Source organism: Sus scrofa, chromosome 12 (assembly GCF_054392235.1).
Source record: "Sus scrofa isolate SSC_HxYL_T2T_F1_AM1 chromosome 12, Sscrofa_HxYL_maternal_Yorkshire_Landrace_v2.0, whole genome shotgun sequence".
Classification (NCBI taxonomy): domain Eukaryota; kingdom Metazoa; phylum Chordata; class Mammalia; order Artiodactyla; family Suidae; genus Sus; species Sus scrofa.
This window is the reverse complement of record NC_139394.1, coordinates 14288305-14314431: the sequence shown is the minus strand read 5'-3', so window position 1 is coordinate 14314431 and position 26127 is coordinate 14288305. Positions and strand designations below refer to the sequence as shown.

The following is a 26127-nucleotide window of genomic DNA, read 5'->3' as shown; positions in this document are numbered from 1 at the left end:
CTTTGCCCCCAAGAAACCACCATTTTCATTTTAAGGATGGGATATCTGAGACTTACGCATAATGGCCTCAGTCATGAAGCTAAATGTATACATTTAAAAGGTTACCAGACTAGCTCTTTAGTATCAGAAATACACAAAGATGCAGGGAGTTTGCCTAAAAAATGAGAAATAGGCAAAGAACTTTTACTTGCATATTCCACGAAGGTTGATTACAAACAACAGTGAATCTCAGTGTCTCTTAATAAACACTCCAGGGCACTTGAGATATAAAAAGGTAATTGTTTTACTTTAGAAAATATCTCTGAAAGTTCACAATTTTGAAAAACTACTGCAGGATGTTACCTAAAATACAAATCCTGCAGAATTTGAGTAGGAGAAAAAAGCCTCACCAATATTATGAAAATACTTTTTATGAAATGATTTCAAGGATTGTGAGCTAGGCAGATGAAATACAACAGGCATGGAAAATACTTTTTGCAAAGGAAATCTATTGATGCAAGTTAAATATATTTACAAGTCCAAAGAGTGGGTAGAAAAATCCTAGCAGTATAACAAATGTGCATTCTACTACTTGGATTACTGAATATTATTATTATTATTATTATTACATAGTTGTAATTTATTGAGTAGCAGAAGTTTGTCAAATACTTAAGAGAAAAACAGCGTTGGGACCTCATTATGTGTTATAAGAATGCATGTTTTTCCAAAAATTACCTTTGAAAGACTAAAGCTCTGTAGTTGATAAACTATAAAATGTCTATTTATATGGTGATAAAAATTGCAAAAGACTCTATACTATTAAATATACATACGAAATTAACATCTTCCTGGTCTGAGCAGTCCCATAAAATTTACCTTTTTATACATTTCGGCAATGCCAACATCTACAGAAAATATTAACCAACCAACCACTGTTTCATCAGAAAGTGCACCAAATCCAATGTCAAAAACATTACTTTATTTTTTCTAGGATGAAATGTCCTATTACGTACAAAAAGAATTGCTGTTTAAATTTGCCACAATCTGTTAAAAACATAGCAATCTGTTGCCTACAGGTAGGAAAGTTCTTGCCGCAACAAGTTTTAAATGATTAAGCCCATATATATCTATATCTACATATATGAATAAATAGTACAGAAATACTGTGACGTGATGAGATGCAGAATAATTTTATAATTCATTTAAATGTAGGATTCTTGCATCAGCACAGTGCATACAATATGTAACATTTTTTAAAAGTAAAAGGACAAAGTAACCTATATGACTACTTCCATGTTAATATTTTAAGCAAAAACTTGATTTCCATGTTTTCAATATTGAGCAATTAGTCTCTTTAGTTTGTAAGCATAGGTTTAAGTGACATTTATGTACAAAAGGAATGGGCTTCATTAGATAAAATTAAACCCAGAATAACCTGTACACCTGAGCCTGTAATAAGAAAGAATCGGGAACTGTAGCAACGTCTTTCTTTTACGAAACTAAGGTCTGGGAAAGGTTTTGCATAGCAGGGTGATAGTAAACAAAAGGAAACTTTTAAAAAACAACAATTAGATCAATTCCAGAACTTGGTAGGACAAAGCTAGTAAGAATTAGTGCAAAATCTAGTAAAATCTTTGCAAAGCTGCATAAACCAACTATGGCAGATCTTATAGAAGCTCTTAGTACAATGTAGAAATACAACGTGTAAGGTTAGAACACGGAAAGGAAAATCATGCAAAATGTACCTTCCTCTGCTGTTTCCATTTCTTTCCCTACTGCTCATACTACTTTTCCTCATGTGGGAAAAAACCCTAAATAATCAACAAACAAATACAAAAAGGATGAAGTTGTCTTAAAAAAAAAAATGCCCTTCACAAAAAATAAGTAGCAGTCTGTAACTGATAATCTGCCTGGCATTTTCCAACGTACAGATAAAGGCAATGTGTATTTTGTCACATTACCTTTTTCTATGAATCTGATCGACTGATGCAACAGGATTAGCACCCCTGTAGATTTTTCTTTGACGTGATTAACAGTGGGCTGGGAATGATAAGATGAAGGACCAGTACTACCCTGGAGAAATCCAGGTACAATCAGATCCTGCCACCAGCTTTGTTTTTTGTTTTTTAACCTTGCAGCCCTCCCTTTCCCCGTAAAGGCTTACAGATAATCACCAGCGGACATTCAGAGACACCATCTGTGGGAGAGAAATTATCTCCATTTATTTTGTTTCATATACATCCATAGTTGAATTTTAATACAAAAAGAAAAAAAAATTAGAATCTGACAAATGTTTACAAACAAGATACCTTCAAATAGATTTTACTCATTTTAGCCTGGTGCAGAGTAAATGACAAATTGTATTGTTATATTCAAGGCAACAGAGTCTGTAGTCCAGGACCACTTAGCCCAACCTTTATGCAAGCTTAATTTTTATCTACCATGAACAATAAACTCATTGTTGATTCCCAGTTGTGTGTGTGTGTGCACATGTGTACATAGCAGCTCCTTTCATAGAAAGAAAAGACATCTAGAGGTCGTCTTGTACTTTTACCTACAGGAATCATGATAAGATACAGAATGGATTACATGTAACCGGGGCTGGATTTTATAAGAAAAAATAATTAGCTGACAAATGAGGGCAGCAATAAAAAAGCGTCTTTTTTGCAACAATAAATAAATACAGTTGAAAGTTTTCTGTGAGACTCTAAACCAGCTTCTTCACTGAAGAGCAGACGTGGCATTTCCATGGAGTTACACTTGACCCCATATTATCTTTTATTCTTGCTTGCTTTCTTTTTTTTTTTTTTTTTTCCAATAAACAAAGTTTTCCCGCTTCTGCCACAATAGTAAAACCATTTGATCTTGACAAGATAATGGTGTCGTTGACTTTGCTTTTCCCTTGTCCGTTGGACAAAATTGGCCAAGAATATAATTGGACTGTTATGACCAATAAAAACGAAGTTTAGGTCAAGTCTTGTCAGGATAACCTGACTAAAAACATCTGGCTCCTTAATTTAAAATAGTTCAGACAACCAGATTCTTGCTGTGTTTTATGTTAGGTTACACGCTGAACTTTAAGAAGCTGTAGATTGCAGTTTGTTGTTATGAGACCTACAGAATACAGAAAAAAGGGAACAATTAAGCACCCTTCATTTTTTAGAACAATGATGCTTTATGTGGATGCCAAGGTCAGTCTGTCTGGGGAAAGCAGCCATGTTCTTTCATTTACCCTTGGCAAGCAAACACATGAGAACAAGTAAGAAATTTTTAACCTATAATATTTAAAAATTTTCACTGTACACTAAACATGATGATTCACTAGAAAATGATGATACTTCTTATTTATTTATTTATTTATTTGCTTTTTAGGGCCGCACCTTCGGCATATGGAGGTTCCCAGGCTAGGGGTCAAATCTGAGCTGAAGCTGCTGGCCTACACCACAGCCACAGCAACGCAGGATCCGAGCCACGTCTGCGACCTACACCACAGCTCATGGCAATGCTGGATCCTTAACCCACTGAGCAAGGCCAGGGATCGAACCTGTAACCTTATGGTTCCTTGTTGGATTCATTTCTGCTGCATCATGACGGGAACTCCAATGCCTATATTTTTTAAAAAAGATGTATTTGTCCAATACAACATTTTTAGCCAAAGGAACAAATAGAAACATTTACAGAAAAATTACCACTGTGGTAAAAGGTATGTGTGTATGCGTGTGTGCTAATTTACATTGAATTGGGGAATATGAAGGGAAAAATACGTTAAAAGAAGAGAAAGAGCAGTATTAAAATCACATTTTACTATGATAGTTCAGAAAGTTTCCTTTCTAGTTTCACAGTTTTATTGACAACCTTTGGTAGTAAACCAAATTACTGTACAGTCATCCAATACGTTCTATTGCGATGGCGTATATAAACACAGCATTCCGGGAGTTTACAGTTCTTAAATACATTGTTCGACACGGCTGCTAGAATAAACTGTTCCCTACTACACATCTTCTTTTGTAAACATTAAAAAATTATATTAACTAATCTGAACTCGGGGGGGGGGCAATTCTGAATTAGGTAATCATGTGGTACAATAAAAGAAAGAGGGACCCCAACATCCAGTTCTGATTCCAGTTAAAAATTCAGACTAAAGATATCACAATCTGTAAGAAAAGAAAGAACATGGGTGATATAAATGATGAATTGCAACGAAGAACAGTTATGAAAATAATGCCAGAGAGCATAAATTAAAAATTGGGAAAATATGGTGAAGGAAATACTGAAAATCCGTAACTAAATAAATTTTTTTTCTTTTTTCTTTCTTTTTGCTTATTTAGGGCAGCACTTGCGGCATATGGAAGTTCCCAGGCTAGGGGTCAAATCGGAGCTGGAGCCACAGCCACACCAACATGGGATCTGAGCCTCGTCTGCGACCTACATACACCACAGCTCATGGCAACGCCAGATCCTTAACCCACTGAGCAAGGCCAGGGATCGAACCTGCGTCCTCATGGATACTAGTTGGGTTCGTTAACCTCATGGATACCAGTTGGGTTGGTTAACCGCTGTGCCATGACGGGAACTCCTAAATAAAATTTCTTTTTTTTTTTTGTCTTTTTGCCTTTTCTTGGGCCGCTCCTGCGGCATATGGAAGTTCCCAGGCTAGGGGTCGAATTGCAGCTATAGCCACTGGCCTACACCAGAGCCACAGCAGCGCAGGATACGAGCCGCGTCTGCGACCTACACCACAGCTCACGGCAACGCTGGATCGTTAACCCACTGAGCAAGGGCAGGGATCAAACCTGCAACCTCATGGTTCCCAGTCAGATTCGTTAACCACTGTGCCACCACGGGAACTCCCTAAATAAAATTTCAATGACTGGCTACATATATGTTTCATTCTGCCCTAAATCTGAAAATCAACAAAAATTCACTAACATCCCTTCACGTTTAATTTTATCCAGCAGACTTTAGCAAGCTTCTCAATTAGCTCTCCTGTTCTTTAATGAAAATTACAGAAACTAGAATGTTATAAAAAAGCTACATAAAATAACCAGGCGGCAAGCTTCTCTCCTCTGAGCAGACCCAGCTTCTGGGCCCCCCAGCCTGCCCAATTCCTTCGTCATGCAGCAGGCCCACCTCATCAGCAGCCGCTCCCACTCCCACTCCCACTCCGGGGTCTGCAGGCGAGCCTGGCGGCAGGTGGGCTTCTTCCACCTCACAGCTAACACGCCTTGCCAATTAAAAGAACAGCAGTTGGAGCAATTTAATCAGAGTGATAACTACATGAACAAAGCAAAAAGCACAGAGGGACTTAGGACAGGCTGTGGTCTCCTGTCCCATCTGTACTCAATCTTCAGGCTCCATTACTTTAAACTTTCAGTTCTCAGGGAGATGCTCACACTGCTACTTCTTACATCAACTTTATATTGTTTTAATCCTGAACTTCATATTGTTTAAAATTTGTTGCAGCAAATGAGAACGGAGCTCATGTAAATATTTCCTCCTCTCTTCTTGAGTCCAAGTTTTTATTGCTCTATAATTTAAAATTAAATCTTTTTATGCCTTGTCTAGAGACTGATTCTAAAAGTGAAAATCAATACACTGTTTATGTTATTATGACTATGTACATTTTTCTCTGTAACGTTGACACTTTTGCTAAGAGGGCATTCTCAGTAGTAACTTTTTGCTTTTCATGGAGTTTCTAATTGCCTTTCATTTCTCCCCTTCGGTTCTTTTGTTTTTTTTTTTTTAGGGCTGCACCTGTGGCATATGGAGGTTCCCAGGCTAGGGGTCAAATCGGAGCTGAAGCTGCCGGCCTACACCACAGCGCACGGCAACGCCAGATCCTTAACCCACTGAGCAAGACCAGGGACTGAACCCAAGTCCTCATGGTTCTTAGTCAGATTTTGTTAACCACTGAGCCACGACGGGAACTCCCTCTCCCCTTCCGTTCTTAAAATTATCTAATATATGGATCATTTTCTCCCCCTCCAGACACATCCTTCTTTGGAGGGCTCCATTCTCCTGCTCCAGTTTGGACTGCCTGCTGCCTAGGCCCGCTGTACAAATGTCGTCCTAGGTCAGAGTAATTCCCGTAGCTTTTCTGAAATCTGAAGTCTTTGGTTTTCTTGATTTGCTTCTTTATTTTCCTAGAGCACATCTTAAAATAACTTGCTAGGAAAGGATGCATAGGAAGGAGGCCCTTTCTGAGTCCTTATATAATTGGAAGATGCATTTATTTTGCCTCTACACTTGACTATTTAGATGGACAGAGACTTCACTTTTCCTCAAACTTTTTTTATTTTTTTATTTTTTTAGGGCCGTACCTTCGGCATATGGAGATTCCCAGACTAGGGATCCAATCAGAGCTACAGCTGCTGGCCTACACCACAGCCTGTGGCAACACTGGATCCTTAACCACTGGGCGAGGCCAGGGATTGAACCTGCAACCTCATGGTTACCAGTCGGATTTGTTTCTGCTGCGCCACGATGGGAATGCCTTCCTCAAACTTTTGGATTTATTCCTCCATAATCCTCTAGCATTCCATGTTGTTAGAGAAAAGTGAAACCAGTCTAATACCTGTCACTTTATCAATTGTTTTATCCTCTTTAGGAGCTCTCAGAAGAGCTTCTTTCTCCTGGGCTTCTGGAAATGTTGCAGTGATACCTGTGCGGAGTGGGCCTTATCCCACTTGTCCAGCTACCTTCCATGCTGTCTATCATTGCACGACCCCTGCCCCCGCTGTCTCGCTGTCTCACAAGAATGTAAGCTCCACAGAAAGCAGGAATTCTTTTTTCCCCCTTGCCAAGCTGGAAGCATGTGGGAGTTCCCAGGCCAGGAATCAAACCTGTGCGACAGCAACAACCAGAGCCGCTGCAGTGAAAATGCCAGGTCCTTAAATCTACGGCGCCACAAGAGAACTTGGGGAGTTTTGTTTTACTTGTTGTTATATTCAGTATCTGACACACAGCAGGGGCTCCACAACCAATTTCTGAATGAATGAGTAGTTTTGCTTGGATATGAAGTCTTGTGCCTCTTACCAGCTCAGGAAACTTCTTTTATATTAGTAGCTTTTTGATAATTTCCTCTCCTCTGTCTTCTCTGCTCTTTCTGGAATTTCCATTAAGTGAATATTAAATACTCTATAACATTTTTTTCTTTTGTATTTTTCATCTCCTTGTCTTTTTATTCTTTACAGTGAAAGAGTTACTTGATTTTAACTTTCAACACGTGCAATAAATTTAAACTTTTTCCAGCTACTCTTTCTTTTTCTCAAAGTATTCTTTATTCCTAATATCCTGTTCATCATTTTGCAGATGCAGTATCTTCTAAAACTTCTTCAATTTCTTTTGGGACATGATTTAGAGGCTTTTTTTTTTTTTTTTAAGTTCTCTTTTGTTCCCTCTGGAATTTTTTGTTGTCACCCCTTGACCCTTCGCCTTTATACTGCAGGCTTTCTTTATGTATCGGGAGGTCCTGCTTGTCTGTCCCTACTTAAGAAGAGTAAATTACAGACTAAATTGGTGCCTAGAGAACCCTGTGCATGTGTGTACAGCTTACTGACTGGTAAGCTTTTATTTATTTTATCTTTTTGGGCTGCCCTGCAGTGTATGGAGTTCACAGACTAGGGATCAGATCCAAGCTGCAGTTGCGACCTACAGAGGATCCTTAACCCACTGTGCTGGGCTGGGGACTGAACCTGCATCCCAGTGCTCCAGGGATACTGCCAATTCTGTTGAGCCACAGCGGGAACCCAACACCATTGCATTTTGGAGCTGGTTAATTCTCCGTTGTGGGGCCTGTCTGTGCGTTGTAGGATGTTTAGCAGCATCTAGGGCCTCTGCCTATTAGATGCCAGTAGCACTTTCTACCTCCAAGTGAGACAAACTGCAAGCTCTCCAGGCCCTGCCAAATACCCCTTATGGGGTGGGGGTGGGCCAATGACCCTGTGGAGAGCCAGTGTCAGAATGAGGGAGCCAGTCCTTCAGTGAGCGGGGGCTTCTACTCAGGGTCCAATTCTCTTCTGTCTGCTCTGGTTCTGCCTTCTGGCTCTGCGGGCTTCCTACACAGGTCTGTACAAGGGGTGGGGGGAGGGTGACTGGCCTGCATTTACACCTCAGTTAAAACCCATCTCTTTTCCTACTCGCTGGGGTCCTTCTAGTGGGCAGGCTGTTGCCTCTGCTGAGGAGCCGGCTGGGAGGAGTCCGGCTGCAGCTCACCTGCCTCCTGGAGTCAGGCCTCATCCAGGTGCTGTGTGTATTTTAGAATCTGCTGAAATCTCATCAGCTAACTAACTTCTACCATATTCTTTTCACTACTCGGAGTTTATCCCTTTTTACTCCCTTATTACTATTTTCCTGGGGACTCTGTCATATTAAGTCAGTCCTCTTCCATTTTAAACTTGACAGTTAACGGGTTAACAGGTAGGCAAAGATAAACACAGGACAGTTTTAGACATTTTGTGAAGTCTCTCGGTTTGTGGTCTACACCGCCTGTCTGCCTGCTTTCCCTCCTTGCCCACGTTTCTGCTCCCTTTCCTGAGCAGGTGATCAGGAACTTCAGGCTCGCCTGTCCTCCCCTTCAGTTCACACAAACTGACCCTACGGTCGAAGGCTGGGTCTCCCTGGCGACAGGAGAAGGAGAGAAACAAAACGGCCTACAGATCTTCCTCAGAGGAGGTGGTGTGCAGAGCGCCCTGGGAGCTCCTGAGCGGGTCCAGCTGCCTTGGCCCCGGCCTCGCCAAGCCCCATGCAATCTGACGTCTTGGAGAAGCAAGGCTGCCAGCAGCCGGGTGGGGGATGGTGAACAACGAATCTCAGAGCTACAGAGGTGGCAGCACCCAAACGAAAGGGAGAGAGGCCCCTGATAGAGGGAAGACAGCCAAGGGCCTGGGATGGAGTGGGTGCTGAAGCTCAGAAACAGCAGGCATGAAGGTCATGGTACGGGAATGTTAAGGAAAGCTGCTCAATGCCTTGACGTTACTAGAGGTTCAAAGAAAAGGTCTGTAGACCTGGACTAAGTCTAGTTTTGCCCACAGAAAAATAAAACATTTTCTGACGTCAAAGATGCAGCAAACATGAATGAAAGAAGTGCTTAAATCCCTCCTCATGCTCTCCCTCTGACTCTACCCTCGGAACAGTCACTTTCGCACTTCTGTCAACTCATGAGAGCGAGAACTTTGACTACTTCTGATGTGCCCCATGGCATTTAAGAGAGCATCTTACCTTCTGTAAGCACTGATAAATGCTTTCTGAATTAAAAAAAAAAATGACTCTTGGAGTTCCCACTGTGGCTCAGTGGAAACAAACCCAACTAGTATCCATGAGGATGTGGGTTCGATCCCTGGCCTCGCTCAGTGGGTTAAGGATCCAGTGTTGCCACAAGCTGCAGTGAAGGCTGCAGAAATGGCTCTGATCTGCTGTTGCTGTGTCTGCGGCTGTGGTGTAGGCCGGCAGCTGCAGCTCCGATCTGACCCCTAGACTGGGAACTTCCACATGCCTTGGGGAGGCCCTAAGAGAAAACAAGACTGATTTTAAGTAATTTCTCCTTGCTGAGTGGGGCCACTTGTCCTTGCCGGTATACCATAATGCTACAGTCTTGATTTTCTTCCTTTCTTCGTCTTCTTTTTTTTAATTAAAGATTCTTGACTTTCAGGTTTACCATAAACCCCACTGGCCGATCCCTTAGGACATTATAAAAAGTCTGAGGAACGGAATTAATTCAGAGCACTGAACACATCTCTTACCTGCTAGCCTTGAATCCTTTCAATTTCTGTACAAAGAATGATTCAAGAACTTCTGCACATTGGTAAAAAGGGGAGTCACTGGGATTGTAGTAACGACAATTATCAAAAATTTTGGTCATATCTGCTACAAATTCCGTCAGCTTTTCATAATATCTTCTTTGTACTCTTTCTTCCATAGTGGCAAGGTCTTAAAAACACAAAATGTAAAAGATTTGCAAGGCTTTAAGGTTGTTCCAATATGACTACTACCCGTAGTTCTGACAAACATGAATACAACTACCCTGCCTGGTACAAGCTGTTGCCAGGGAAGACTATTTAGCAATTTATGAAGAAAGAGGAGCATTTTTCCAATTCTGTTTTTGAGTTGGGGTCTAAAATATAAATCTTGGCTATTTTTAAGAAGGATCTTTTACTTTCCACTAACTACAGAGAACAGTTCATACTCTCCTCTGTGCATCTCTAAATACATTTATTTATTTTTATTATTACTATTTTTTATTTTTTTGTCTTTTTCTAAATACATTTATGTACCCTTAGAAAGTTAACAATAGTTTACTGCTTAGTAAGGCCGAGGTTTGCTCTGTAACTTTCATTCTTCTTTCAACAATACGTTTGGAAGACCTGTATTATTTTTACGTACATACTTACATAGGATGCTGTTTATCTTGGTAATATTAAAAAAAAGAGAAGAAGGAGTTTCAGCAGTAACAAACCCAACTAATATCCATGAGGACACGGGTTCGACTCCTGGCCTCGCTCAGTGGGTTAAGGATCCAGCGCTGCTGTGAGCTGTGGGGTAGGTTGCAGATGTGGCTCGGACATGGCATTGAAGTTGCTGTGGCTGTGGTGGGCAGCTGTAGCTCTGATTCGACCCCTAACCTAGGAACTTCCATATGCTGCGGGTGCGGCCCTAAAAAGATACACAAAAAAGAAAAAGAAAACAACAGGAAAATACTCTACCTCTTCAAGAAAAGAATTTTGGTCAAATAAGTTTCGCATATTCAATTTACAGACTATAGAAAGCCACTAAAATCATATTATTAAAGAATAATGACACAGGAAGATGACTGCCAGACACAAACATTTAGTGTGATCTCAGTTTTTTAGACATAGACATAAGAACACCCAAAATGTGACAGCGTTCAGTGAGGAAAAGACTGAGCTTACTTTTCTTATTTCCTGAATTTTCTATAACCATGCCATTTAAAAAATTTATTTATTTATTTGCAACGTTCTATGGCATATGAAAGTTCCCAGGCTAGGGATCAAATCAGAGCTGCAGACGCTGGCCTACATCACAGCCACAACAACGCCAGATCCAAGCTATGTCTTCAACCTACACCAAAGCTCCCTGCAACGCCGGATCCTTAACCCACTGAGCGAGGCCAGAGATTGAACCCACATCCTCATGGACACCAGTTGGGTTTATTTCAGCTGAGCCACAATGGAAACTAGGCAGTTTTAGAACCTTTAATTTTTTTTTTTTTTTGGCTGTACCCACAGCATGTGGAAGTTTCCAGGGCCAGGAACTGAACCTGTGTCACAGCAGTGACCCAAGCCACTGCAGAGATAACGCCAGATTCTTAACCTACTGCTCCACAAGGGGATGCCTGGAAGGTTTGATCTATGTTTTTGTTTTTTTTTTTTAAATCTTTTTAGGGCTGCACCCTTGGCATATGGAGGTTTCTAGGCTAGAGGTCCAATCAGAGCTGTAGCCGCCAGCCTACACCACCGCCACAGCCACGTCCGATCAGAGCTGCATCTGAGACCTACACCACAGCTCATAGAAAGGCCGGATCCTTAACCCACTGAGCAAGGCCAGGGGTCAAACCCGCGTTCTCATGGATGCTAGTTGGGTTCGTTAACCGCTGAACCACGACAGCAACTCCGATGTTTTCATTTTTATAATTTCTTTGGCAGATGAAACCTGTAGCTGTTCATCTCAATACAATCAGTATACTCACTTGCGGCTGTTATTAACACCACCCCCCACCTCCCCCTGGCAGTGAGGTTTTATTGGATTTCTACCCTTGCTCTCTTTTAGCAAAAGATAAGGAAGAGATGACTGGAAAGATGAGAGAGGCGCAAAAAGACCCCGATCCACCACTGATGTCCTCCATCATGCAGCTATTTAATGCTCTGCCCATCCGTCGACTCGGCTACTTCTCTACTGATGGTCATTTATTTCATTTTCAGTGTTTTCACAATTATAAACACTGTTGGGATGAACAACGTACTTGTGCACATGTAACGCCTACGAGGTGAAAGTGCTGGGTCCAAAGGTGTGCCCGGGTGACCTTTAACAGGCACTCCCCATTTACCCTACGAGCGACCATACCCATTCAGACGGCCACCAGTCCTCCTCAACACAGCCTCACGATGGATCAGCAGTGCGGACGATAAATGAGGCAGCTGCTGAGACTGCTGAAGAAACCCCACATTCAACTCGGGCACTCACCCATCGGTTCCTTGATAACACCATAGTAATCTGGTGCATCATTAGGATCCACCGGTTCCAGGAAAGGCCATGCCATCTTATGGGCCTGGAATGAAAGAATAAAAGGCATCATTATGGTCCGGTGGAAATAATAATTCCATTTAAGTTTCCCATTAGACTTGAAAAGCCAGTTTTAAACTTGAGAGATGAAACTGTTTAAACTTAGATAATTTTTGCTCTAGTCACAAATGATCTCAGATGAGCAAACTTTGTAATAACAGTTCTCAACAAGAAGCCTGGGATGCTGGCGTGCAGTGGGGATGGGGGAGCACAGGCCCAGGAGGCAAGAAAGCTGTACTTTGGTCCCTACATTACGACCTGACCATCGAGAGATGCTGGACCTGCAATCACATTTATTAAACCGGTGGGATGGGCTCCAAGTGTGGAATGACCACCTCCACAGGCTAATGATGTGCCAGAGATAGGATGCTAAGTAACATTCAACCACGTACTGAGACGACTATCCTCCTTTCAGTTCTTGCAATACTTGTGATAATGATTACATCAAGAGAAGGCGTCAATCGAGCACTCCTGGGTATGGAATACATCTCCAACACTTGCTAATCTTATAAGCCACCCCATTTCCTTTTTATTTTTAACAAGGGAGGGAAGGTTTGGGTTAAAGCTTTAGATAAGCATTTGAATCCCACCAGAATTTAATCAGCTTTTCGATCAATGGTGATGAGAAAATTTTCTCTAAAAATAAAATTTAGGGAGTTGTTCCCATTGTGGTTCAGTGGTGACAAATCCAACTAGGATCCATGAGGACACAGGTTTGGATCCCCAGCCTCGCTCAGTGGGTTAAGGATCTGGCGTTGCTGTGGTTGTGGTGTAGGCTGGCAGCTGCAGCTCCGATTGCACCCCTAGCTCGGGAATTTCCATGCAATTCGAGTGTGTCCCTAAAAAGACAAAAATAAATAAATAAGGAAGTTCCCATCCTGGCACAGCGGGAACGAATCTGACTAGGAACCATGAGGTTGCAGATTCGATCCCTGGCCTCGCTCAGTGGGTTAAAGATCTGGAGTTGCTCTGAGCTGTGGTGTAGGTTGCAGACTCGGCTTGGATCTGGCATTGCTGCAGCTGCGGCGTAGGCCAGCAGCTGTAGCTCCAATTCAACACCTAGCCTGGGAACCTCCATATGCCACAAGTGCACAGGCCTAAAAAGCAAAACAAAACAAAACAATAAAATATAGCTTAAAAAAAAAAATGAGTCATGGGAGTTCCCTTGGGGAGTAGTGGGTTAAAGATTCAGTGTTGTTGCTGCAGTGGCTTGGGTCACTGTTGTGGCACAGGTTCGATTCCTGGCCCTGGAACTCCTACATGCTGTGAGCATGTACCAAAAACAAACAAACAAACAAAAAACAAAACGAGTTGTTTTGACTTTATTTATTTATTTATTTTTGTCTTTTCTAGGGCCATACCACACCTGTGGCATATGGAGGTTCCCAGGTTAGGGGTCAAATCAGAGCTACGGCTGCCAGCCCACACCACAGCCACAGCAACGCTGGATCCTTAACCCACTGGCCAGGGATTGAACCCGTAACCTCACGGTTCCAACTCGGATTCGTTAACCACTGAGCCATGACGGGATCTCCAAGACTCATTTTTAAATATAAGCATTAGATAAACAACGGTTGAGCCAGTGTGTGGATCTGGTAACCGGCATGACATCGGCACAGGAAGGACTGAGGTCTGTCGACTTCGCTACCTGAGAGTCAGTAACTAATCATGTATTCCAGGATTGCAAAGTTCAAGCCCCAGAAGTGTTTCCAAGACCACGCTGGCGAGCTTCACCTTTAAATGCTGTCCAGACTGGTTTCCTACCTGTAAAGAACGCAGCACCCTTTTCAAACCCTCATAATCTTTCTCCGTCAGCGGCGTGAGCACTGTCATGGCATCCTCTGTTGACTGGCACTGTGGACAGACATACTCGTCAATGAGCTCTGCCTCACTTTGCAAGATGCCAACGCAGCGCCCATGGTACCAATTCTGACACCGATCGCAGCCAATATAAAATCTGTAAGATCCGAAATGGAAATGTGAGTTCAAAACAGATGGGATCACATTGCTTATACTATACTTTAAGAAGTAATAAAACATGCATTAGGAAACACTTTAACCCTGGGATATAAAATAGTTTTAGTATTATAATCGTTTTAATACTTTTGAAGATCGACATTCCAATGTGTTAATTTAGTATTTCTGATGTTAAGAACAAGCATTAAAGGTTTAAGGACACTGTCAAAATCAGAGAACCAATACGGGAAAAAAAAAGTAAGACATTCAATTGACTTTAAAGCTCGAAACAAAGACAAAAATCTTTCAACTAGTACCCTATCAAATGGGAAGCTGATTTTGGCCACCCAAAATCCTAAAAGCTAATAACAGAGTCTCAAAGCTTGTACCCAAATTAGTGTTTTTCTAACCTGCATTAAAGCACCATTTCAAAACACTGATAAAGTCCAAACAAGTCAGGCTATTTTAATCTCATTAATTTCCATGTTACATATTGAAGAATCAAGTCTACCATTAAACCACATTTTCCCCAATGCATCTCAAACATTCACTATGAAGCAACATAAATTTTGAAGGGGAGGTAAAGAGGGAAGAAAAGTAAAAAAAATTGGAAAGGAATTTGTAATGTAAGTGTATATAATATATGCAGAAAAAAAAATCTTGCTTTTTATTTTAAAATAAATAAGTAACCAGTCAGAGCAATTTGGCTTCCTGAATTATTAAATATGATGCTCTTATCAGAACTCACTGTGACTCATCATAAGGTGTTCTGCAGATACAGTACAATTCCTCACTGCTGCCCTCTTGTGCCCGTTTACAATCATTACAGATGTACACATCCATTTTCTTAGCCTCCTTTTCTGTGATGCCAACACATTCTCCATGATACCAGTTAGTACAAAGATCACAGCCAATATAGAACCTAAAAGTATTCACAATGAAAATGACAATGTAATTGTCATTTTGAGCTGCATGGTACGTCAATCTGTCTTCCCTGTCCTGATGCACGTTCTTATAGGATAACTTTCTGCAATGAGTCAGCTAAACATACTGAATCCAACCATCCTAACCCTGACAAACTACAGCATCGGACACTGTGTCAAGTGTGGAAACATAAAGTCACTCACATCAATTGCAACAAATACACTGTTTAGTGAAATGTGGGTCTTTAAAAACATACTGGAATTTGAAAAAATAAACAACACACTGATGGTAATGTCTTCCTCTTAATGAACGTGTGTAAAACTGTAACAGGCACAGAAACCAAAGCCAGAGAATCAAAGACTTACATCTGTCAAACCTATGCCACAGAAGCCATTTCGAAATCGGGGCTATTCCTTAGATAGGTTTGAAAATGTATCTCACGATTTAAATTTGGAAACAAAGCAAAGCGCAAACACCAAGTAGAAGTTACACTACAAGGAACATGCAGGTCAGCCAGGTGCAGGAAATAAATGGTCAAAATATGATATGAAGAAGAGAACCAAAAAAGGTACATGGAGTAATTCAGTTCCTACCAAGTTTTCTACATAAACACTGGAATTTAATCTAATTGTAAGATGATGATATGGGTCAGTTTCTCAGTTAATGTAACGTGTATGACAACGTGGAGGGTGGCCAGGTTAACTAGCTGGTAAGGAACTACTTTAGTTCAAAACCAGGGACACAGCCTAGAGAGTGATGTAAACCCCAAGAGGTTCTCTCAGATGGGGCTGAATGAGTGTGCGGCTATGGGTAATTCCATACAGTTCATTAACCCTCAAGGCTTTTGTACTATAAGATCTCAAATGGCAAAAGGAAAAGTATCTTGTGGCAAACACATCACGTCTCTAAAAACGTTGACGGGTGCTTTGGAGGACCGACTAGTCAAGGTCGTGGCAAGAAGGAGCACGAATCACAGGGGAGGAGGCTGGCCTCGCCGACACCATTGGTTCTACCAAGGTGTTTCCCGGCAGACTCACCTAGGGGAATGGAAACAGTCCTCAGGCTCAGCCTAACCTGCTCTACGAACGGAAAGGCTTACAGACAGCTGTGCGGTTTGTTCTGCTGCCACTAAGTGTTTTCTTTTGAATTATGACTCTTGCATGATTTTCGCTGCCACAGGTGGAGGCCTTCAGAATGTCTTTGTATGTTGCCTTCACCAGGTGGTGGGCTCTGTGTTCTGCAAGTAAGCTCAGAACTCCAAAAAATGTTGTTTTTTTAAAAAAAGTTTTAAAAATTAAAGTTTTAGTCACTCTCACTAGATTTCCAAACCAGCCTAGTTTGGTACAAGAGATTACAAAATAATCCTTAAAAAACACTAACTCATTCCAACCAGAACAGGGAGTGAATGAACTCAGTACAGTGAAATGTTAATAAATGACAAACGAAAAAACATGAAATATCCACAAAATAATGAAGCAACCTCAAGAGAATGAGCATGTATGTGTGCTGCATTTTAGGCAATTTAGGGATTACAAACAAGTTGTGGGTGAAGTGAATTTCTACGATTCTATGACCAAAAAAGTTTTGTTATTAAGGAAATTCCATAAGCAGATCTTTGTGTAAAGACAAGGAATCACGTCCTGTTTTGTTTCCTCAGGGGAAACGAAACAGAGTTCTTTCTAGACCATGTCTAATTTCTCATAAAGTAGGAGTGAGACGTGAAGATGCCTACACTGATCTGGGTTTAATTCAACACACAGCGAAATTTACCAACAAAAAGTTCTGATTCAGCACTTGCAAAAACAGATTATAATTTAATAAACAGCACCACTAAAGCAGCTTCGGCTTGCAACTTAAACATCATTAAAGAGACAATTTTATTTTATAAATGGATTAGGCATCCGCTTAGGGTAGACATTAAGCACTTCCAATTCTAAAGGATTATATTTTTAGCACACGCCAATAAACTTCTTGGTACTGGAACGTTAACATTGGGGTTAATTTTGGCTTTAAAAAGTTGGCCTGCGTTTGAATGTTGAAAATGGGAGCTAAATACCTCGTTGAGTGATAATGAGGATAGGAAAAAAAAGTATAAATATGCTTATAGATCGTCTCTAAAATGTTGTATATATCACCAAATACAAGTCATGACTGTCAAAAAACAGCTTCCAGCTGCCATGCTTATCAAATTTTTGAGTGTCACACTTGAAGGATAGGTGAAAGAATCACTTTTTGTATTTTTCTGGGTTTGGTCCCCAGCAACAAAGTGGGAACTCTGACAAAAATAATATTAGCGTACAGTATTCTAATTCAAAAAACACGGAATTGCTTAAAATTAAACAATAAAAAACCAAAACCACTCAATCTCAAAGCCCCTTGCACCACTCATATCGAGGGCATCTCTGGGGCTGGATGCAGTCACGGGGTTGTGAACATTCCAGAAAGTGACAGTAATACACCTCCTTCTCCAGACAGCATTGCTGACGGATCTGGAGTTAATCCAGAGAAAAGAAGAGACAGCAAAGGAGCAACAGAAAGCTTATTTTTGACAGAAAAGAATATGATGAAGGACAAACACGAATCATGAACATGTGAAATAACCAATTTTTATTCTAGTGTCAAGGTTAAGAATATCAGATGCAAGACCACAGATGAAACATTATTCTCCTTACTTTTACTTTTTATTTACAATGCTACCGATATACTCCTTTTCTTCAAAACTGGAAACTTAGCTAAACGTTTAAGAAAATAAACTTGAGCGCAAAAAGATCTACTCACTTAGATTCATCGTAAGGCGTTTTACAGATACAGTAAAGCTTTGTGTCCTTCTTCGTTTCCTTTGAGGTAGTAGAGATCATTTTCTTTTTCTTGGATCTGGAGCTCGAGTCTCTTTCCTCTTCTCGCTTCCTTTTCTGGGAAGCCACAGGCAGCGTGGCTGTGGCCGTGGCTGTGGCCAGGGGGCCCGAGTGCTGGGGGGGAGGCGGAGGTGGAGGCGAAGGTGGGGGGGCGGGAGGGGCAGGCGGTGCTGCAGGGGAGGTGGCAGCTACTGCGGTGGCCTGCACCAGCTCTTTCTCCTTCTTAATTTTCAGATCCCTCTTGAGCTCTTCCTGTTGTCAAGGAAAGAAAATACAAGGCCATCAATCAACTTATGCAATGATCTGGCCAAGGACCTTACGTTATCTCCCCATTACAGTAGATTCATAGTTCAGCCTAAGGTGACAGAGTTTTGCTAACTGCAAACAAGAAGGTTCTTACTGTACCTTAAATCAAATTAAAACAACTAGAAACAAACTGAAGATTACACAACAACTAGAAAACTGCTAGCCATCTTCAAAGGAGGCTGGACAGAAAGATGAGCAAGCGTCTAAAAAGAAGGTCCCTGCCCGCCCGCGTGCCCAGGCCCTGTCCTGGTCAATTTCAGTCGTTGCTCAGCACGTGATTTCAAGTGTCCGCACCACACCGGCTTTCTTCCTCAGAGTGAGACTGGACACAAACTGAACATGGTACTTGAGATGCGGCCGAACCGGCCCGAGCAGAGACACATGTGCCTTAGTGACTGTGCTCCTAACGCCTAGACTTTAAGACTTCAGGGAGAGCAATACAAATTTTGCCATAAATTAAAATCCTTATTTTCCCCATGTGAAATATTTTGCAGACACATATTTGCTACCTCGTGCTCCCACTTATTTTTAGAAATGACGATTAAAGGATTTTTTACTTCCTTAGAGAAAAATCACCTGCGACTGGCGACCGTGAACAAACTTGGTGTAAATAAATCACAGCTCTAACCAAGCTTTTAAACACCAACAAATGCTACCAAATAAACCAGTGGAGTTCCACACTGTGGCTCAGCAGGTTAAGAACCCAATGCAACGTCCGTGAGGATGCGAGTTCTATCCCTGGCCTCCCTTAGGGGGTTAAGGATCTGGTGTTGCTGGGAGCTGTGGCACAGGTCATAGATGTGGCTTGGATCTGGGGTGCTGTGGCTGTGGTGTAGGCTGACAGCTGCAGCTCCTATTTGACCCCTAGCCTGGGAACTCCCATATGTTGTAGGTATGGCCATTAAAAAAAAAAAAAAAAAAAAAAAAAAAAAAAAAAAAAAAAGCCAGAATGGTCCTGGTTTAATGAATCTCTTCCATCTAGAGTCTTGACAGTCTTATAAATTGGCAGATAGGCTGTGTGACGATTCAACAGCTCTTTTTTTTTTTTTTTTTGGTCTTTTTGCTATTTCTTGGGCCGCTCCCACGGCATATGGAGGTTCCCAGGCTAGGGGTCTAATCGGAGCTGTAGCCACTGGCCTAAACCAGAGCCACAGCAACGTGGGATCTGATCTGCATCTGCAACCTACACCACAGCTCACGGCAACGCCGGATCGTTAACTCACTGAGCAAGGGCAGGGATCGAACCTGCAACCTCATGGTTCCTAGTCAGATTCGTTAACCATTGCGCCATGACGGGGACTCCCAACAGCTCTTTTTTATTTAAAAACAAAGTTTAAACTTTTTCCTAGTAAATCTTGAGTTTCACCTTTCTAAATAATATGATGTGTTTATAATGTAAAGAGATGTAGGAGTTCCTGTGGTGGCACAGCAGAAATGAATCCTACTAGGAACCATGAGGTTGTGGGTTCAATCCCTGACCTCGCTCAGTGGGTTAAGGATCTGGCGTTACCATGAGGAGTAGTGTAGGTCAAATATGTGGCTCCGGTCCTGCGGTGCTGTGGCTGTGGTGTAGGTGGCAGCTGTAGCTCCAATTCAACCCCTAGCCTGGGAAGCTCCATATGCCACGGCTGCAGCCCTAAAAAGCAAAAACAAAAAGAGAGAGAGAGATGGATTTTAGGGAAATCAGATTGTTAAGACAGTGTAGCGGGTACTCACTGACACCACTCCCACCCCAAAGAACGTACCCATGATAGTAAAATATAGAAAAAAAGGAAACTGAAAAGACAGTCATGCTTGAATAGGATAGAGATGTCTCTCTGGAACAGAAACACAGAACTGTGAACAGGCTAAAACTACAGGCCTCCTGGGTTCCAGGTTCAGAACCAGGAAGCGACAGCTCGCCGACAGTAGTAGTTTCTACCGAGAGACAAAGACATGCTTTGTGTGAGGTGGGTAACAGGAGCAGGCTCCTTGCTTGATTTGTTAAGGGTTGGCTGTGCTACAACAGGCTTCACAGGAGAAAACAAAAGCAAAACTCCTCTCATTTAAAATACCAAATGAATGGAGTTCCCGTTGTGGCTCAGTGGTTGGTGAACCCAACTGGCATCCATGAGGAGGTGGGTTCGATCCCTGGCCTCGATCAGTGGGTTAAGGATTGCCGTGAGCTGTGGTATACGTCGAAGATGCAGCTCAGATCCTGCGTTGCTGTGGCTCTGGCACAGGCCGGAGGCTGCAGCTCTGATTCAACCCCTAGCTTGGGAACCTCCATGTGCCGCTTGTGTGGCCCTAAAAGATAAAAAGAAAAAACAAACAAACAAACAAACAAATAAATAAAATACCAAATGAAAAACAAAGCATGTAATGCTAAAACAAACAAATGAACAAAAAAACCCCAAAACAACATCAACGAAAATCAATAACTGAATCTGAATTTACTACTGCAGAGGTGCAGGTTCAAACCCCAGCCTACTGCAGTGGGTTAAAGGATGCGGCACTGCCACAGGCAGCAGCTGTAGCTTGGAGTCAATCCCTGGCCCGGGAACTTGAACATGCTGGGGATGCAGCCATAAGATTGAAGAAAAAACGTGATTAAAAAAATTATTTAAAAAAGATGCTAGTATGTACACATTTGAACACTGTTCCTCAAAGTAAATCATCTTAGCAATAAATTCTACTAGCTAAAATAATGCTCAATATTTTCTTAAAACATAAGAATTATTATATGAGTACTTCACTGTCAAAAACACCACCACAACTGGTCCTTAACCTGAACCACAAAAGGAGCTCTAGTAATAACATTTTTATTTATTTACTATTTAGTGATAAGTTTTTTTTTGGTCTTCTTGTCTCTTTAGGGCTGCACCTGCGGCAGATGGAGGTTCCCAGGTTAGGGGTCTCCTTAACCCACTGAGGGAGGCCAGGAATCGAACTTCAACCTCATGGTTCCTAGTTGGATTCGTTTCTGCTGCGCCATGACAGGAACTCCAGTAATAACATTTTTATTGTTTTTATTTTTTTTTTGTCTTTTTGCCATTTTCTTGGGCCACTCCTGCGGCATATGGAAGTTCCCAGGCTAGGGGTCTAATTAGAGCTGTAGACGCCAGCCTACGCCAGAGCTACAGCAACGTGGGATCTGAGCCGCATCTGCAACCTATACCACAGCTCACGGCAACGCCGGATCCCTAACCCACTGAGCAAGGCCAGGGATTGAACCCACAACCCCATGGTTCCTAGTCGGATTCGTTAACCACTGAGCCACGACGGGAACTCCATCCAGCAATAACATTTTAAAATGACTGCATAGTATACTGAATGCAGAAAAATATTCAGCATATGTCTACAGTGTGACTTTCTGTGTAAAATGTGTTTACATGTACATAATATATAAAAATAATATATAAACTGTGCACAAGAGAACTCCTAGGAGTGAAATTATGGATCAAAGAGTTTCCACACTGTGGCTCAGCAGGTTAAGAACCCAATGCAACGTCCGTGAGGATGCGAGTTCTATCCCTGGCCTCCCTTAGGGGGTTAAGGATCTGGTGTTGCTGGGAGCTGTGGCACAGGTCATAGATGTGGCTTGGATCTGGGGTGCTGTGGCTGTGGTGTAGGCTGACAGCTGCAGCTCCTATTTGACCCCTAGCCTGGGAACTCCCATATGTTGTAGGTATGGCCATTTAAAAAAAAAAAAAAAAAAAGCCAGAATGGTCCTGGTTTAATGAATCTCTTCCATCTAGAGTCTTGACAGTCTTATAAATTGGAAGATAGGCTGTGTGACGATTCAACGGCTCTTTTTTTTTTTTTTTTTTTTTTTGGAAATACATGATACATCTCTAGAAAGACAGTATCTTCATTTCCTATACAAAGTTTTTTTTTAGGCATCAAATCTGTTTCCCTTGTGGCATCTGGAGTTTGTAATGCACAGCAGTGGTTCCCTCACTTCAAGATCACAAAAGACGACAATCATGCTTTCTATTACTTTTATGGTGTCTTTTCTATGAACTGAAATGTATTTTAATTTAAAGTGGGAGGTAGTATTTTATACAGTATTGTTGCTACCACGAATCACCTTTACTTTGGTTACTCCGACAATAGTTATGATCTCAATAGTTACCTAGTAGCGACTACCTCACTGATTTCTCTAATTTTTTTTCTTTTTCTTTTTTCCTGCCCCACAGCATGTGGAGTTACCAGGCCAGGGATCAGATCCAAGCCACAGTTGAGCCCTAAGCCGCAGCTGCAGCAATGTGGGATCCTTAACTCTGGTGCTAGCTCCAGAGACACCTCCAATCCCACTGCGCCACAGCGGGAACGCCTCTCCTAAATTTTAGTATGTTTTTTCTTTGGGGTTTTGATATAATAATCATATCATACACAATAATGAGTTTCATTGTTTTTCTTTTCTTGGCTTCACACATTAGTTAGAATTTCCAGAGATGCTCAGTAATGAACTGTGGGTTCTGGGTATTACCCGCTGGTTTCCGACTCCAGTGGGAAGGTCTCTAATGTCTCCGAGGTCCTGCTGTGCAATGTTCGTGACTAGGATGATCGATATCTTCTCAACCGTTCTCATCTTCTTAAAATGTACAAGGCACTTTTAGGGATGCTTTAGATAGCCTACGTCTCTTTTAAAAAGCCATCTATCGACTGCACTGTTGGTGGGAATGTAAACTAAGGCAACCACTGTGGAGGTTCTGTAACAAAGTAGGGAACTACCACATGATCCAGCAATCCCGCTCCTGGGCACACATCCAGAGAAAACCTTAGTAAGAAAATATACACGACCCCACTTACACATGTTCACTGCAGCTCTATTTATAATGGCCAGGACACGGAAACCACCTAATGCCCACTGAGAGAGGAAGGATAAAGAAAATGCGGTACATACATACATCGGAATATTGCTCAACCATGAAAAAAGAATGAAATAATGCCATGTATATAGCTACATGGATAGACCCAGCGATTATCATACTAAGTGAAGTAAGTCAGAGAAAGACAAATATCACATGAGATCACTTACATGTAGAATCTAATAAAAAATGATATAAAAGATCTTGTTAATAAAACAAACTTATATATTTCAAAATCAGACTTATGGTTACCCAAGGGGATACTATGGGGGAGGGGGGATAAATTAGGAGGGTGGGATTAACACATTCACACTACTGTATATAAAATAGACAACAAGATCTAGTGTACAGCACAGAGAAATCTACTCAGTATTCTGTAATAACCTATATGTGAAGAAAGAATGGACATATGTGTATGTATAACTCACTTTGTTGTACACCTGAAACTAATATAATGTCTAAGCCAATTATACTCCAATAAAATTTATTTAAAAAAACCTGTTTAAATATGTATGATAGATGTTATTTCTATTATTTCTCAACAAATTCACTAAGCAAGCAGAGCATGGGTCATGGCTGCAGGAGCAGTTACAAGCCACGGTAGAAATCTGGTCTTGGAAATGCCCTTCATGGCTCAGTGGTCAATGAACCCAACTAGTATCCATGAGGACGAGGGTCTGATCCCTGGCCTCGCTCAGTGGGTTAAGGATCCAGTGTTGCCATGAGCTGTGGTGTAGGTCGCAGACATGGCTTGGATCTCGCGTTGCATGGCTATGGCCAGCAGATGCAGCTCCTATTCGACTCCCAGCCTGGGAACTTTCATATGCTGCGGGTGTGGCCCTAAAAAGACCCCCCACCCCCGCCAAAAAAAAAAGACAAAAAAAGAAATCTGATCTCATTTAAATGCACACATTTTATTTTTCTTTTAACATTATTTTGCAGTTTCTCTACCTTTCTTTTCTTTCTTTCGTTTTTTAAACATTATTTGTTTCCTTCTTCCTTTTTTTTTTTTTTTTTGCTATTTCTTAGGCCGCTCCCGCGGCATATGGAGATTCCCAGGCTAGGGGTCTAATCGGAGCCGTAGCCACCAGCCTACAGCAGAGGCACAGCAACACGGGATCCGAGCCGTGTCTGCAACCTACACCACAGCTCATGGCAACGCCGGATCGTTAACCCACTGAGCAAGGGCAGGGACCGAACCCACAACCTCATGGTTCCTAGTCGGATTCGTTAACCACTGCGCCACACGGGAACTCCTGTCTACCTTTCTCATGAAACTTAACTCCTGATAACTTCTGGCAAGACTACGTCACAGACAGTAAGAGCTCTTTAAGGGACGAGCTGAAAATTTAAGCTCAATCAAAATTTCAAGAGTAAAGAATAAAATTCAATGCTAAACCCTGGACAGCGGAGGACAGGAAATACCTGCTTACCTGTACTTCAATTTGTAGATCTTTGTCCAGCAGTGCCCTCTTTTTCAGTATTTCGGCTTTGAGTTGCTCTTTGTGTTTGAAGAGCAGTGCAGAGAGCTTGCTGGCATTCTGTTTGCTACGTTTCTGTTCCACACTCTCTTCTCGCTTCCGTTTTTTTGCTGCCTGTTTTTCTTCTTTATCTATCTTATCCAAAATATACTTCATCACCTGGTTACAGACAATCATTCTAAAGAGAAATACACAACCCATGTGATGCTGGGCATTTCATTCTGAAAGGCTTAAGACATGACTTTTCTACGTCTCTATAGTTGATACAAACTTTTGCGGCTGGAAAGCTTCAAAGAGTGAGTCAAACCAGTTATGAGCACCTCCTAGTACTGAGTGTTCTCATTTAATAACCTTCCATCAAGATAAAAAGAACAAACTCAGAACTCCCGAGCTTGCATGCTAACGAGAAGAGACGGATGTTCAGGGAGACCCTGTGTATCGGGTTACAAACATTTCTCCCTACCTTTGATTCTCTTCTCTTTCAGCTGGAGTCATGGTCTTTTTCTGTTTTAAATGTTCTATCACAGCATTATGCTTCATCACCACCTTCGGGACAGAACAAAATCCAAAAATGCATACTTTATAACGACTACAAGTTGGTCCATGGGTAACAACAGTAGAGATCTAAGCACATGTATGTGTTTGCCAAAGAAACTAAGAATTTCATGTCATGATAGAAACAAACTGAGAGCTACTGTACGGCCCAGGTGCTTACCACGTACTGGGCACTGTGCTAAGCAAGGTCGGCACTTGACATCATCTCGCTTATTCCCTGTAACAACACTGACAGGTAGGGACACTTCCATAAACAAGACACTGAGACATGAAGAACTTACTGACTTGTGTGAGACTAAAGAATTAATACAGCTTCGACTTTAACCCAGCGCTCATCCTCCAAAAGACCACGTTTCTCCTTCGCAGGCGTTCATTGTAAAGATCGCCCGCCCCCGACCCCATGCAAAGATCAGGGTAAAGACAGATATTGGAATAATTCTCAGTTCGCGGACCATACAGTATTAAAAGCTGGATAATAAGGCACTTTAACAGAGTATATATGATGTTAATTTTATAAGACTCTTACCACACATCTTTAAAATCCCTCTGCTGCTTAAAATGTGTTAACGTTACATTACAATCATCAAACAGGCTAAGAGACTAGACCTTAATTATTCCGACCACTAAAAAGAAATGTTAATTATGTGGCGTGATAGGAGTTAATTACTCCTACAATGGCAATCACATTGCAGTATACAGTTGAATCAAATCAATAAGTCATATGCCTTAAATTTATGCAATACTTTAGGTCAAACATACTTCAATAAAAAAGAAAATAAAAAGTGCCTCTCCATGCATGATCTCATTTAATCACTGCAATAACCTTGCAGGGCGGGAGAGTTTTAATGAGGAGACAGCCCAGGGGAGGTAAATGAGTTTCATGGACTGTAAACGGGAACCAAATGCAGGTCTCCCGACTCG

At 41.7% G+C, this 26127-nt stretch overlaps 1 protein-coding gene across 39 annotated transcripts in view; it reads right to left on the bottom strand.

The window, feature by feature from the left end:
• Positions 1-938: 938 nt before the first annotated feature.
• Positions 939-26127, bottom strand: part of BPTF (bromodomain PHD finger transcription factor) — a 144301-nt gene continuing 119112 nt past the window's right edge. For 15 of the 39 annotated variants that reach the window (XM_084983895.1, XM_084983915.1, XM_084983901.1 and 12 more), the window contains 8 exons: positions 25115-25197; positions 24604-24829; positions 17935-18263; positions 14981-15154; positions 14041-14233; positions 12178-12262; positions 9720-9906; positions 939-3093 (listed from right to left, as the gene is read on the bottom strand). In XM_084983895.1, coding sequence (XP_084840021.1) covers positions 3057-3093; positions 9720-9906; positions 12178-12262; positions 14041-14233; positions 14981-15154; positions 17935-18263; positions 24604-24829; positions 25115-25197 — 1314 coding nt within the window. In that variant the 3' untranslated portion in view covers positions 939-3056. Of the gene's footprint in view, positions 4134-9719; positions 9907-12177; positions 12263-14040; positions 14234-14980; positions 15155-17934; positions 18264-24603; positions 24830-25114; positions 25198-26127 lie in introns of all 39 variants that reach the window. The other 24 variants (XM_084983902.1, XM_084983922.1, XM_084983911.1 and 21 more) reach the window with 3 other exon arrangements.